Raw genomic sequence first — 14506 nt, forward strand, 5'->3', positions numbered from 1 at the left:
AAGAGCCTCCGCTGCAGATAATTAACATACTGCGGCTTGTAATCCGGCACCGCGGGTGAGTTTACGCAGCGGTACATAGAAGCACAGTGGGCAGGGTTCCTATAAATCCCATCCACTGTACTTCTGATGTAGAACACTGTTTTGGGCGCAGTGCAGGTGAGATGTGCCCAAAGCGCTGCTATTCCTAATCATGGGCACGTTGCCTTAGTTATGTCCCCTTTTCTGATATGTGTGTTCCTGATGAGGAAAGCTGTGATATGCCATCATTCTATGTTACCATTTATGGCTGTCCGATGGCCGCTATCACTAAGTGCGATATGAATACTTGTACAGAAAAAGCTGGTTTTGTGCCTAACTATCTACTCACGGTGGATTCCATCACATATACACAGATACATATGCAGGAGCATTTCACTTTACTTTGCAGTCTTAAATCACAATGTCTTAATTTTTGTGCCTGCAGCTTTTATGTAGACCTGTGTGTCTCCATGGAGACAATCAACAAGCAATCTTTAAGTGCTTGATATACTACCACCTTACTCCTTACTCCCCTACCTGGTAGGTTAATATGAAGTGTTTGGAGGAAGAGGATCTGTTACATTACACTACATAGATTTGTTTCCAGTCTGTTACCATCTAGATGCCTAGGTCGGCATAAGAGTTGTAGGTATTGAAAAAAATCTTTTAATAAAGACTATTTGTAATGTAGATTTTTAATTTTTTTTTATGTTTGCGTTGGAGCAATATAAAAATGGTTGGGAAGGTGTACATACGCTTTAAGGCTATGTGCACACGTTGCGGAATAGGGTGCAGAATTTTCTGCACAAAATCCGCATCTCCTGGCAGAATCCGCAGGTGCAGATTTATCGCAGATTTTGTGCGGGTTTTGTGCAGATTTCCTGCAGTTTTTCCCACTGCTGATTTCAATAATGGAAGGGTGCAGAAACGCTGCAGATCCGCACAAAAGTGACATGCACTTCTTTTAAATCCGCAGCATCTGCACAGCTTTTTTTTTTTTTTTCCATTGATTTACATTGTACTGTAAATCACAGTGCGCATCTGCAGCGTTTCTGTGCCGAAAAATCCACTACGGATCCGCAGCAAATCCGTATCGTGTGCCCATAGCCTAAGAGCTCCAGCACATTGTGGTGAAAAATTTAAAGGGGTTGTCCAGGACTTTTACATTGATGACCTATCATTCGGATAGGTCATCAGTGTCTGATTGGTGGGGGTGCGACATCCAGGAACCCCACTGATAAACTGTTCCTATTGCCAGCCGGATGTGTTCAGTTGCGGCGCTGGATATCGTACCCACACCAATCAGATATTGATGACTTACAGCAATCGGTGTGAATGTCCCTGACAACCTTTTTAACAATATCTCAACCTGCTGTCATCTTGTAGATGCTCAATTAATGTTACTTTTTTGTATTTTAAGTACAGTTAGGTTAAGTGGAACTTTGGGGTAAAAAAACTGTGCATTATTATATTAATACATAGTATTTCATCTTGTCCAGGCTTTGTACCTGAATTGGGTTCTGGAAGCAAGGAGAAATATCTTGGCGATTCTCGAAGATACGCCTTCACTGCGTCCTCCCCTTGATCATCTTTGTGAGTTATTGCCACGTCTGCAGGCCCGTTACTACTCTATTGCCTCCTCTTCAAAAGTAAGTTATCTAGATACTAATTAACCCAAGTAACCTGGTGATGGCTTTATGATGGCTTTTTGTCTATATCGATGTCTTCCATGTTAATATCCACTAACAGTACTCATTATTTTATTCCCCAAGACAAAGAAAGTAAGATTCTTACCCTACTGCCCTATAGTACCAATAGATCGTTAAAAAGCGTGATGATGCGTTCTTATAAGTGTTCAATGAGCTAGACTAGGGAGTGGCGACCTTCCTCACCTTATCAGACACCTATATTAACCTGTCTATCTGAAGATCTGCAGTATGTTCACCTTTGAACACCATTTTCCATTAGATAAAATCTCCATGTAAAGCTTTGGCAAGTCATTTGAGTTGGACAAAGCTGAAACACAAAGCACAATTGCTTCTAAATATAGAGTTGTGCAGTGTTAAAAGTGAGAGACTGGTTCCCAACCTTTCTTACCTTGAGAGCCATATTCAGCCCTGATAGAGGGTCACATCTGCATCCAGCAACATCCAGAGTCCCCCTTAGGACTAACATCCAGCTTACACCTCCCCCCCCCCCCCCCCCACCCCATCAGTAGTGACCCACAGAGATTAATTACAGGTACTGTATAATAGGCAAAGCTTCACTACAGAAATCACAGCAAGGCAGTATACCTAAATCCAGGGGTTCCCACTTTACCTTCAGCAATCTTGCATCACGCACACCGGGTGTACGAATGCAACAAATATTTCCCCCTCTTAAAGTAGTTTACCCTTGGGTAATTATGGGTCCATTTAAGGATAAATATGGAGGTACAATAATAAGGTCATCTATGAGGGAGTAGACGCCATAAGTCATACCTATCACTTAGAAATAATGGCAAAGAAACATGGAGTGTCCTATCGATAGTTCCTAATTGCACAGTGGTCAATGTCCTATCTAGAGTTCCTCAGTACAGTGGCCAATAACTACAAAAGGACACCTAAATCTTCCTCCTTGGTGCTACTATACTACTGTCTACTATAGCAGACACTTCAATAATTCTATATGAGGAGGTGAGTCCTTGGAAAGTCTGATATACACACACTCCCTGACGCAGAGATGTGTTCCCCATAGTTACCCGTACATTTGTACTGCTGAGGGAACATTCCCCGTGACGCCTAGATTACGGCGTTGCAGTGTGTGTGTGTGTATATGTATGTGTATATATATATATATATATATATATATATATATATATATATATATATATATATATATATATATATATATATATATATATATATATATATATATATATATATATGTATATGTATATATATATGTTTTGTTATTGTATAGTAATTATTGCTATTGTAAAGACTGGCTCAGCATTTTCTCCTTCACGTCTGTTGTGCACCATAATATAGGTCCATTCCAACTCCATTCACATCTGTGCGGTTGTAGTAGAATATGAGACCAAGACTGGACGACACAACAAAGGGGTTGCTACAAACTGGCTTAAAAACAAGCCGCCAACGGACAATGGCCACAAATCATTTGTGCCCATGTATGTCCGTAAATCTCAGTTCCGACTGCCATTCAAACCCAGCACACCGATTATTATGATTGGACCTGGCACAGGTATCGCTCCATTTGTGGGATTCATCCAAGAGCGGGAATGGCTGAAACAGCAAGGTGAGTGAATGTACTAAGCCCATGATTTATAAATCGTTCTGACTTCAAGCCAGGGACTCGTCTCTGCAGAAAGTAACGCATACATCTGACTGCTCTATTCTGCAGCACTCTTCCCACTGTTGTTCTCCATCAGGGCCCCTTCCTGTAATAAATTCCCCTGTCCCGGCCCTCATTTTATAATAATGTCCTCTGTCTTGGCCCCATCCTGGCCCTTTTCCTGTATTACCCACTGCCTGGTGTTCTTCACTTACACATTTAGAATAAATGAATTAATTATACTCTCTCTTCCCAGTCTTCACTTTCCCCTTCTTCCACAGGGTGCACCCTATCCGCAATCACCATCTTTACACCCTGAGAACAAGAACTACATTTTTTGTTGTTATATTAGCGTCCCTAGCTTTCAAATAGTAATAATATAGGTGCAGAAAGAAAAATCAAAGCCTTCAACTGTTATCTTTCCCCATACAACCTCCAAGGACCCCAAGGGAGGGTGATGCAGTAACTTTTCTTTTCATGTTTTCTCACCCTTTACTCTTCCTGGAATATATTTGCACTCACATTTAGGTTCTTATTTCTACCAAAAGGGTAAAAAGGTGACCAATTGCACCTCTAATCGCTTATCGACCTATGCACTATGGATATTTTTGGTCTACTTAGTTCTGGTGATGATTTCTATATGAAGATACAGAGATACATGACATGCATGAGCTTCACATATCATATAGTTTGAGATCAGTTTTTGGAGCTCCAGTACATAAATTCTGGGTCAAGAGTCTGTTATTTATTAAACTTCTCAAACTGAAATGAGGTGGGGGGATATAGAGAGAGTAAAATGGGGTCATACTTCACCCAAAGTAGTCCTGTTTAGTTAATGGGAAGAATGTACGTCTAATGGCAAGCCTGTCATTGTCCTTTCTTCAGGATGTATTCATATGCAGCAGATTTGTTTCAGAAATTCTTGACTGAACATCGGTTCCAACTGAATGGGGTTGTTTCTGTGGCAAACGCACAGATTTCGGCAAACCCTGCATTTTTAAACATTTTATATTAATGGCCCATTTACAGAAAATTCTGTGTGAATTCACCGTAATATCACGGTGCTGACAATCCTGTGATCTGGTGGGGAGTTTGTGACCTTTTGCTATGTTGTGCAGGTAAGGAGGTTGGAGAGACCGTCTTGTATTATGGCTGCCGGTATGAAAGTGAAGATTATCTGTACAAAGAAGAACTTGCTAAATTTAAGAAAGATGATGTCCTCACCCAGCTGAATGTTGCCTTCTCCCGGGATCAGAAAGAAAAGGTAAAGCACTGAAGAGTCACTTGGATTTTGAGAATATGTATTGTCCTTCTCCCATTCCTGTAATTTATTTCTGACTAATATGGATCATTAAAATATTCCACACTGGGAAATTGAGTAGTGTGCCAGTGTAAGGGTCTAAGATGACGACACAAGAATTAGTGTGAATATGCCCCTACTTCTGTCATGTTTACAGTCTTTGTCCAGATAGGAACCGACACAGTGCTGGATGTGGTCCACGGTCTGCACGTAGCCTATGTCAGACTTGGGCGAATAAGGCCTCATTCACACGTCCGTGTGGAAAATGGTACTGGTGTCGTCAGTGTTTTGGATCAGTGTTTGTCACTCATTTATTTATCAATGACAAAGCTTCTCCCATCCTTTGCAATGTTGAACACGTACAGTACACTATTGCCATCGGTGTGCTGTACGTTTTTTTTTTTTTACTAGGCCTATAGACAAAAAAAAAAATGGCATCATAGATTATAATGGGTAAGTGCAGTATCGTGAAAAAACACAAAATACGTACGTCTGAATGATGCCTAATCCTGTTATACGTGTCCACATGGATCAGGCAGCATGCTAGATTACCAGACTTCAGTGCCCCTTTCACATTTTGGAATATTTTAGAAAACCATTTGCAGTATCTATATGTGCAGCTTTTAGATTTTTTTGCCATTGACCATTTAATGGCATTTTTCACTTGAAAGTCTGTTATATCTAGAATTACATTAGTAGGTCATGATTTGGTGAAGGGGCTAGCTCTCTGTAGAGTTTTATATCTGTATCTCTTCTTACAGGTTTATGTCCAGCATCTTCTAAAGAAAAACAAGGAAAATGTGTGGAAGCTGATTAGTGAGGAAAATGCTCATATCTATGTGTGCGGGTAAGTGTCCTGTGTATAGGACTCCATTCAATATGGAAGTCCGGGTATCTGTAGCTCCCTTCTCTATAGCATGGCTTTCTTTCCACTCCTGAAGAAGGTAATTCTAGTGCGCGTTGGCTTCCCACTGAAAAACCTTCTGAGCCAGAGATGCTACATGGCATCTATGTACACTGCAGCATGACTTCAATGGGGCAAATGTCCAAAATATAAAACTGAACTGTATTTCAACTTTTTTGATCAGACACTATTATGCTCCCTTTTATAGAGCCATTAATTACACAGCGCCTTACAGACCTAATCATCGCTATCCCCTTAGCCCCCATCAGTATGTCTTTGGAGTAGGGGAGGAAACCCACACAAACACAGTGAAGGCGACCGACTTGGAAGATACTGGTTGGAGTGTATATGTTTCCTAGAAAGTTAAGTTGGTTAGTACTGGTTGGGGCAGCAGCTTAGGTGCTGAGCTGTTTTATTGGAGTGATAAGGAGGATTTAGTGGTGGGACTCATCACTCCTACTCCCGCTCTAGTACAGGTTTTGCCGGAGGCTTAGCCAGCTCAGCTGAGAGGTCGTGTTATTACTGACACAGAAAAGGCTGAAGAAAAAAAGCCTCAGTGTCACAGCCTCCGAGACTGATGTGTTCCTGAGGAGGGATATGTACAGTGCTTAAATGAGCTAAATGCTGGGTGGCTGGAGAGGCAAGCCCACATACATCCCTGGTCGCGTGGTGTGGTATGTTAGTTAGCCATTAGCTGGGCAAGTCTATATTTGTTTTGGTTTCTTTACTGCTTGTTACCTTTTTGGCTGAAAATAAAGCCCCACAATTTCTTTATGTGGAATGTCTGCTTATGTCACTACCACAATGACCTAGCACGTTACAACAGGGAGAATATACAAACTTCTTGCAGATGTTGTCCTTGGTGCAATTTGAACCAAGGCCCCCAGCACTGCAAAGCAACAATGTTACCCACTGAGCCACCAATAATCTAGTACACTATGTAAAGAGGGAGAGAAGGTCAAACAAAGTCCAAAGGGGCAGCAAAACACTGACCGCTGACTAAAAACAAAAGTTGTGTAATTTGTTCCTGTTACCATTTGCTTCTCTCTTCCTTCTGCTCTCTTTTTCCTAATACTTGGTACATTAGCTAAAAGTAGGAGACGGGAGGGGAAAAGTAATAGGATAATGCACAATTCACAGGTTTGTTTAAGGCTGATCCAGATTACTTGTACCCACAAAATGGTACAACTTTTTATTGATTTTTAGTTTAGGCCCACTTGAACAATGGAAGGGGTTGTGCTCATTTTCGCAATGGGATGTGAGTGATGTCGATGACTTTGGGACCTTGTACTTGCAGCCCAGCAGGTTCGCAGTCGGCATTTTTTGTGCATGTCTTATTCATTAGAATAGGAAATGTACATGATGCCTGCCAATACTGTATGTGCCATCATCACCGATGAGGAACTGAGCAGTGCCAGACAACCCCTTCTTTTCAAGTTGATGGTGTCAAAGATCTTTGTGCGGAGACTGGCCTTTCTAGGCTAATGACCTAATTTCTCTTTACATCTGTTTGGGGGTCAGGGTTTACAGCACCTTTTTGATATTTACCCTTCAGTCTTTTTTTTTCTTTATATGACTATTTGTATTAAATTCTCTTTTAGGAAAGCCACTTGTAGATTAGCAGCAATAGGCTGACTGAGATACTACTTGGCTTTACTGAAGTACATAATGAGGACTCTTGTTAGGGTAAAGGACATTGTGAAGGGAGAGCGGATGATCTGTGATGTCTCCTTGTCGTTGGTATAGATCAGTATTTCCCAAACTCCAGTCCTCGCGGACCCCAACAGGTCATGTTTATAGGATTTCCATACTGCAGCACAAGTGAGAGAACTCCTGATACTTCCATCACCTGTGCAATACTAAGGAAATCTTGAAAACACAACCTGTTGGGGTCCGTGAGGACTGGAGTTTGGGAAACACTGATATAAATGGTATTACCTCTTATTGCGACCCTGTCTGTAATAAAAAGTCTTCTGTATAGAATATGAATCCGGGTCAAAGTTACAAGATTTTTTTTAATAGAAAAATATTACATAACATTGAATTTAAAAAAATCATTAACACCTTTCTGCAATCGGATGGAATAGTACCCCCGCTTTGATGTGGGCTTCGGTGGTGAGCCTGCATCAAAGCCAGGACATGTCAGCTGTTTTGAACAGCTGACATGTGCCCACAATAGGCGCGGGCGGAATCGCGATCCGCCCGCGCCTATTAACTAGTTAAATGCCGCTGTCAATCCGGCCGGAAATGCGCTCACTGGTGACCCGGTCACGTGATCGGGGGTCATCAGCGCATCTGCATGACAATCAGTGGTCTCCTTGAGACCTCTATGGTGGTTGATGCTGGATTGCTGTGAGCACCACCCTGTGGTCGGTGCTCATAGCAATACTGTAATTCTACTACATAGAGGCGATCTGAGAATTGCCTCTATGTAGTAGAGCCAATCAAGTTGTGCCAGCTTCTAGCCTCCTATGAAGGCTATTGAAGCATGGCAAAAATAAAATAAAAAATAAGTTTTTAAAAAATATGAAAAAAAATAAAGTTCAAATCACCCCCCTTTTTGCTCCATTGAAAATAAAACATTAATAAAAAAAAAAAAACCTACACATATTTGGTATCGCCAGGTTCAGAATTGCCCAATCTGTCAATAAAAAAAGGATTAACCTGATCGCTAAACGGCGTAGCAATAAAAAAAAAAATTAAAAATTAAAAACCGCAGAATTACATTTTCTTTGGTCGCCGCAATATTGCAATAACGGGCGATCAAAAGAACATATCTGCACCAAAATGGTATCATTAATAACGTCACCTCAGCATGCAAAAAATAAGCCCCCACCTGACCATAGATCACGAAAAATGGAGACGCTACGGGTATCGGAAAATTGGGCAAATTTTTGGGAAGTTTGGAATTTTTTTTCACCACTTCGATAAAAAAGAACCTAGACATGTTTGGTGTGTATGAACTCGTAATGACCTGGAGAATCATAATGGCAGGTCAGGTAGCATTTAGTGTATGGGATTGCATTTTTTTTTTGCTATTTCACCACACTTGGAATTTTTTTTCCGACTTCTTGTACACGGCATGGTGAAACCAATGATGTTGTTCAAAAGTACAACTCGTCCCGCAAAAAATAAGCTCTCACATGGCCATATTGAAGGAATAATAAAAAAAGTTATGGCTCTGGGAAGGAGGGGAGCGAAAAACGAAAACGCAAAACTGAAAAAAAACTTGGGGGGTTAAGGGGTTAAAACCTTATTTAAAGAATAGAATAATAGGTAATATTCTGTTGACACACTCCCTCTAATATCCCTTGATGATAAGCATGAGTAATCATTGCCTTTATTTACGCCTTACAGTGATGCCCGCAATATGGCTCGTGACGTGCAGAACACTTTCTATGACATTGTCGAAGAGTATGGAAAGATGGATCACAGCCAGGCAGTGGACTACATCAAAAAACTAATGACCAAGGGCCGTTACTCCCAGGATGTCTGGAGTTAATAAACCCAAAGCCTACCAAAGGAGGACTGTCCAGAGCTACTGTTGGAGATCTGCATGAGCCAGTTTACGTAAATCGAATTGACACTATCTTTTAGAATTGTTTTTAAGTGATGCAGCTGGTGTAGTACGGTTCTAAATATAGTCCCTCAAATTATGTTTTGTACCAGTCAAACTGTCCAGGCCAGTAGGATATCCATGGTCAGTCGGTGTGATGCACATGGACTTTTTTTTAGTTGTAGTTTGTCTCAAAGGATGTGTTGTTCAGAAAATTGTTTTTTGATTTGTTTTTTTTTGTCATTCACATGGCATACTTTTCTTATCATGTGGCTGTTTTTATGTATTATGTTCCGGTTAACAGTGGATGAGCTACAATCTATCCTACGTTCACGCATCTGGTATATTTTAACTTTTGATACTAGTTTTACAAATGAGGGTATACAATTCTTTGTGCAACTTTGCTTATTACCTTAAATACAAAGAAAGGAGAATGTCAGTTTTTATCTGCGTGAACTGGTAGATTGAGGCTTGACGGTATAAAGAGAACCTCCTAAGCTCTTCTCCCCATATTAGATCATGAATAAGATTAATAAAACTGTAAAAAGAAAAAAAGCTTTTTTTGTTTTGTGCCTTATACATTCAAGGCTTTTCTCCAGTCCATTAATTGCCATCATGAGATGAGCTTGATAAATAACTCTACTGTATATTATGTCTGTTCATTGGAGCATCTCCCCATTTATTCTAGAGGTTTTCCTTATTATACAAGACGACTATCATGGGTTTTCAGATGAAGCCCGACGTGCTGTGAAACGCCACAGCTGTCCGGACGGTTGCTGCGCTGCATTTACATTTCAGCATCCCAAATCATACCTGCGTCTAAAGATCGATTGTTACATCCGAGATCTAATTCTAAACATTTTTCTATGATTTTTCTCGGACAGACTCGATAACCAATCATTCCCAAATGCAAACAGTTGTAGATACCCATCCCCCGCACCTTATTTATTTCACGATATCTTGTAGTCTAAATAGTTCTGGATGAACTTTTTATTCGTCTGAGATGGGATTGTGTTGAATCAGTTTGTTGTACAGTAACTTGATTCAGGAGATTTGACAAGGTCACGGTAATATAGGTTGTGCGTAAATGGCTCTTCTGAAGAGTGGTGGACATCATGGGTAAACTGAGAAATTACAGGACCTCCTGATAAGAGGTATAAATGCTGTTCTTTTATTTGGGCTGCATTCACATGGACATGTCTGCCCACTTTTTTTTTTTTTTTTTTTTTTTTACCACAAATATTCATCATTGGAAAGTTTTTTGTTTTTTTTTATTATTTCTATTTCTCCCTACATCTTTGTGTATAATCTGTAAATCCCATCAGACAAGAAGAAATGGAGTGGATGACTTCAAACTTGGCATTCATGTTTACTAGTATTGTAGCCTATGGGCTATTGTAATATGTGTTTCAGGAGTCACATTAAAATTCTTCATCCTGATTCTACACAGAACTAGGTGAACTAGTAGTCATGGTTCCTCCGGGGTTCTATCTGTCATCACAGATTTGTTTTTTTCATGCTATCTTATGTATGGTCTGTCTTGTTTTTTTTTATGCAATCTCCTCTTTGGTCTGTTGATGTCCCATCATTTTAACCTTCCTGTGTGCATTGTGTTTAAACAAAAATTCATTTTTTTTCTTGCCCTTTTCAAAATAAGCTTTTAATAAAATGATATTGTCAATTGATTGTAAATAATTTTAAATATACATTAACCTTTGAAATAAAATATACATCTTAAATTTATACTCGTGTATGCCTTTTGTTTCCTTCGTCCTTGCAACTCCTTATTATATTTTGTTCCATGGAATAAATCAGAACCTGCCAATGAACTTCAAGCTTGTCCAAGTCCAGTTTTGGCTGCAAACCTATAAATCATGCACAGTGCCGGGATCTCAAAAGGTGATGGCTCCGTTGAGCAGAGTGGATTATCCAGTGATATGCCGGAGGTGGGCTTTGGGAAAAGGACTACCGAAGGATGCGCATGCGCAAACTTAGATCTTGGGAGGCCACAGTTCCTTTTACATTCCTTTCATTCCATTAACCACCAGTGCTGCTGCAGTTACATCTTACACTCAATTGACATACAGAGCTGTAGACCTATCCAAATTCCAGTAACATTTTACACTCCTTTCACATCTATAGCTGTTGTCCGTTCCCAGACTAGTTAGAGCGGCACTTGTATGTGCCCGAAGTCTCTGGTGATGCAGCTCGCTGAGCTGAGTCCACAGTTGGGGAGCGTCCTCCCTTTGCACCACAGGTGGCTCCTGGATTCCTCTCTGCAACAACCGGCGGTTTGCCTCGGCCGAAGGCGCCGACGTGTAGTAGCGTAGCGTGCGAGGGGCGTGGTTTAGCGGTGACGTCACCTGTCCGTAGAAGACGGACATGTACAGGGGCCAATGACCATTTATGTTCCATAAATCAAATTCCCTCTAGGGACGGCCCTAACCTCTTGCCTGACCTTCTCCAGAGATGTCTCACAGTACCCTCTTTCTAAAAATTGATTCTTTAAATAATTGGATTCCTCACCTCCTGTCGTGACTTCAAACATTCCAAAAAGCCAATTTACACGCACAAGACGAAACCGTACAAAAGATGGGGATTATGATGAGGAATCCAATTTATTTATTATCTGTTTGACTTTTATTTTGGACATTTGCTTGGGCAGGTTTGCACATCCCACCTGCCAGGCTGCCAGCAGCTTATACATTATAGCAAATTAGGACAGCGCCAGTGTAATCTTGCTTTATTTAGTTTGGTTTGGGTGTGCTATACACTTAGGCAGTGTCGTCATGGCCATTTCTTGTTTATGGAAAGATAGGGATTATTGTTTGATGGTGTATACTGTGGTCCCTGATAAGATTCAGTGTGCAGACACTGAGCATGATAAAGCCAAAGACATCCTAAGAGGTTTAGAAAAGTGTTTGTTCATTGAAATGAGGGATCTTTGAGAGATAGCCTCACTAGAGAGGTATGTGGCAGTAAACGAAGTCCCGAAAGGGTTAAAGATCTATAAATCCCTAGCAGGGGATTTTGGGGAGCCATCCATACAAAATGAATGGGATGACATGTTTCTCCAGTTTTCCAAAAAAGCCTTAAGGCCCCGTCACACATAGCGAGATCGCTAGCGAGATCGCTGCTGAGTCACAAGTTTTGTGACGCAACAGCGACCTCAGTAGCGATCTCGCTATGTGTGACACGTACCAGCGACCAGGCCCCTGCTGCGAGATCGCTGGTCGTGTCGGAATGGCCTGGACCTTTTTTTGGTCGTTGAGGTCCCGCTGACATCGCTGAATCGGTGTGTGTGTGACACCGATCCAGCGATGTCTTCACTGGTAACCAGGGTAAACATCGGGTTACTAAGCGCAGGGCCGCGCTTAGTAACCCGATGTTTACCCTGGTTACCAGCGTAAATGTAAAAAAAAAAAACACTACATACTCACCATCTGATGTCCGTCAGGTCCCTTGCCGTCTGCTTCCTGCTCTGACTGAGATCCGGCCGTACAGTGAGAGCACAGCACAGCACAGCAGTGACGTCACCGCTGCGCTCTGCTCTCACTGTACGGCGGCACTCAGTCAGAGCGGGAAGCAGACGGCAAGGGACCTGACGGACATCAGATGGTGAGTATGTACTGTTTGTTTTTTTTGGTAACCAGGGTAAACATCGGGTTACTAAGCGCGGCCCTGCGCTTAGTAACCCGATGTTTACCCTGGTTACCCGGGTGCTGCAGGGGGACTTCGGCATCGTTGAAGACAGTTTCAACGATGCCTTAGTCGTTCCCCTGATCGTTGGTCGCTGGAGAGAGCTGTCTGTGTGACAGCTCCCCAGTGACCACACAACGACTTACCAACGATCACGGCCAGGTCGTATCGCTGGTCGTGATCGTTGGTAAATCGCTATGTGAGACGGGGCCTTTACAGTTTATTATTGATAAGAGGAAAATTTAATTTACAGAAAACTAGTAATATTACTAACCTATTCGAGCAATTAAAGGCTTTTGACCATCTGGAAGGGATTCAGGAACTAGCAAAAAGTATTACCAACAGATTACAAGAGAAAGAAGAAAAAGAAATTAGATATAAGAAAATGAGAAAATTTGCAAGAGTGAGATAATGGTGGATGGAAATGTAAACCCTAAAGGGTCCGGTATTACACTAGACGAACTTACTATGGAACAATCATGTAGAGTCATGCAATTTGTAGTCCTAGATGAATATGAAGGTACTCCACCACAAACCCCTCTTGACACGTCAGTGGTGTTTTCAACTTACACTAAATCCAATTCTACGCAGTATACCCCTATGTCGATTAATCGAAACCAGTATACATTGGGGTAAACTCCGGGTACGTGTATCGAGGCTTTCAATATGACAGACAATATAGATGAACCCCCTGAGGCATGTACTCCTGTAGAAGTAAATATCCCTACTAACAGGTATTCTCGACTTTTACCATTAGTCGAGGGCTCAGGAACATCGAATGCAATGAACCAGTCCAGCAACACTTCAAGAACACATTCTCAGGAAGGGGGTACAATTAGACCCAACACACGGGGTATAACAGGAAAAAAACAGTAGGAAAAAGCTTTGGTACAATTAGTACCCTAAATAGGAATTCTAATAATAAAAAAAACCCAGCCCCATAGATTCTCCAATAAAGGAATGCTAGGCTCTAAGAAGGGAAATACCTCTAAAATGTATCAAAAATTTTTTCAGACACGAGGCGTAAAATCAAACGTGGTAAGAGGATGGAGAAAACTCACCAAAACGAAAATGAACAAGGAAATATCTAGGCAAAAAATCTTCAATCTAAGTTCACATACGTTAACAAAGGAAGAGGAATCCCTCTTACAAAAAGGTTTAAAGTTTGTCCCCACATCAAAATCAAGTCGCTTTGTTATACGTATGTATGAAAAAGTTTCTCCGTAACTTAGCTATTAAAAAATATTTTTTGAAAACAACAGGCAGGTGCAAGCACACAAAATCAGGGCCCTAAGGAATATTTACATACGACATTAGCCAATCCCACCGCATTCAATCCTATTAGTGAATATTCGAATGCTTTTCATACCTTTGAAACATTAGTTACTTCTGACATTAGAAAATTGAAAGGTGTGAACCCCAGGTATGCCCCAAGCAATCTCACTAGAGCGGAAAGAAATGCTGTAGTCAATCTTCAGGACAATAATGACATCGTGGTCCGGGGTGCTGATAAAGGGGGAGGCATAGTGATCATGGATCGCAGTATGTAACATATGGAAGCATTGAGGCTCTTAGATGATGTTGTTACATATAAGAAGTTATTAGTTGATCCTACTGCTCAGTATGTAACAAAATTGAACTCTCTAGCCCTGAAGGGTAAGTCTATGGGCATTTTGAATAAAAAGGAGTTTCAATT

At 41.1% G+C, this 14506-nt stretch overlaps 1 protein-coding gene across 2 annotated transcripts in view; it reads left to right on the plus strand.

Moving 5' to 3' along the window:
• Window positions 1-10854, plus strand: part of POR (cytochrome p450 oxidoreductase) — a 70486-nt gene extending 59632 nt beyond the window's left edge. For both annotated transcript variants that reach the window (XM_077296275.1, XM_077296277.1), the window contains 5 exons: window positions 1518-1667; window positions 3048-3315; window positions 4470-4615; window positions 5413-5498; window positions 8913-10854. In XM_077296275.1, coding sequence (XP_077152390.1) covers window positions 1518-1667; window positions 3048-3315; window positions 4470-4615; window positions 5413-5498; window positions 8913-9057 — 795 coding nt within the window. In that variant the 3' untranslated portion in view covers window positions 9058-10854. The remainder of the gene's footprint in view (window positions 1-1517; window positions 1668-3047; window positions 3316-4469; window positions 4616-5412; window positions 5499-8912) is intronic.
• The last annotated feature ends 3652 nt before the right edge of the window (window positions 10855-14506 follow it).

Source organism: Ranitomeya variabilis, chromosome 3, assembly GCF_051348905.1.
Source record: "Ranitomeya variabilis isolate aRanVar5 chromosome 3, aRanVar5.hap1, whole genome shotgun sequence".
Lineage (NCBI taxonomy): Eukaryota > Metazoa > Chordata > Amphibia > Anura > Dendrobatidae > Ranitomeya > Ranitomeya variabilis.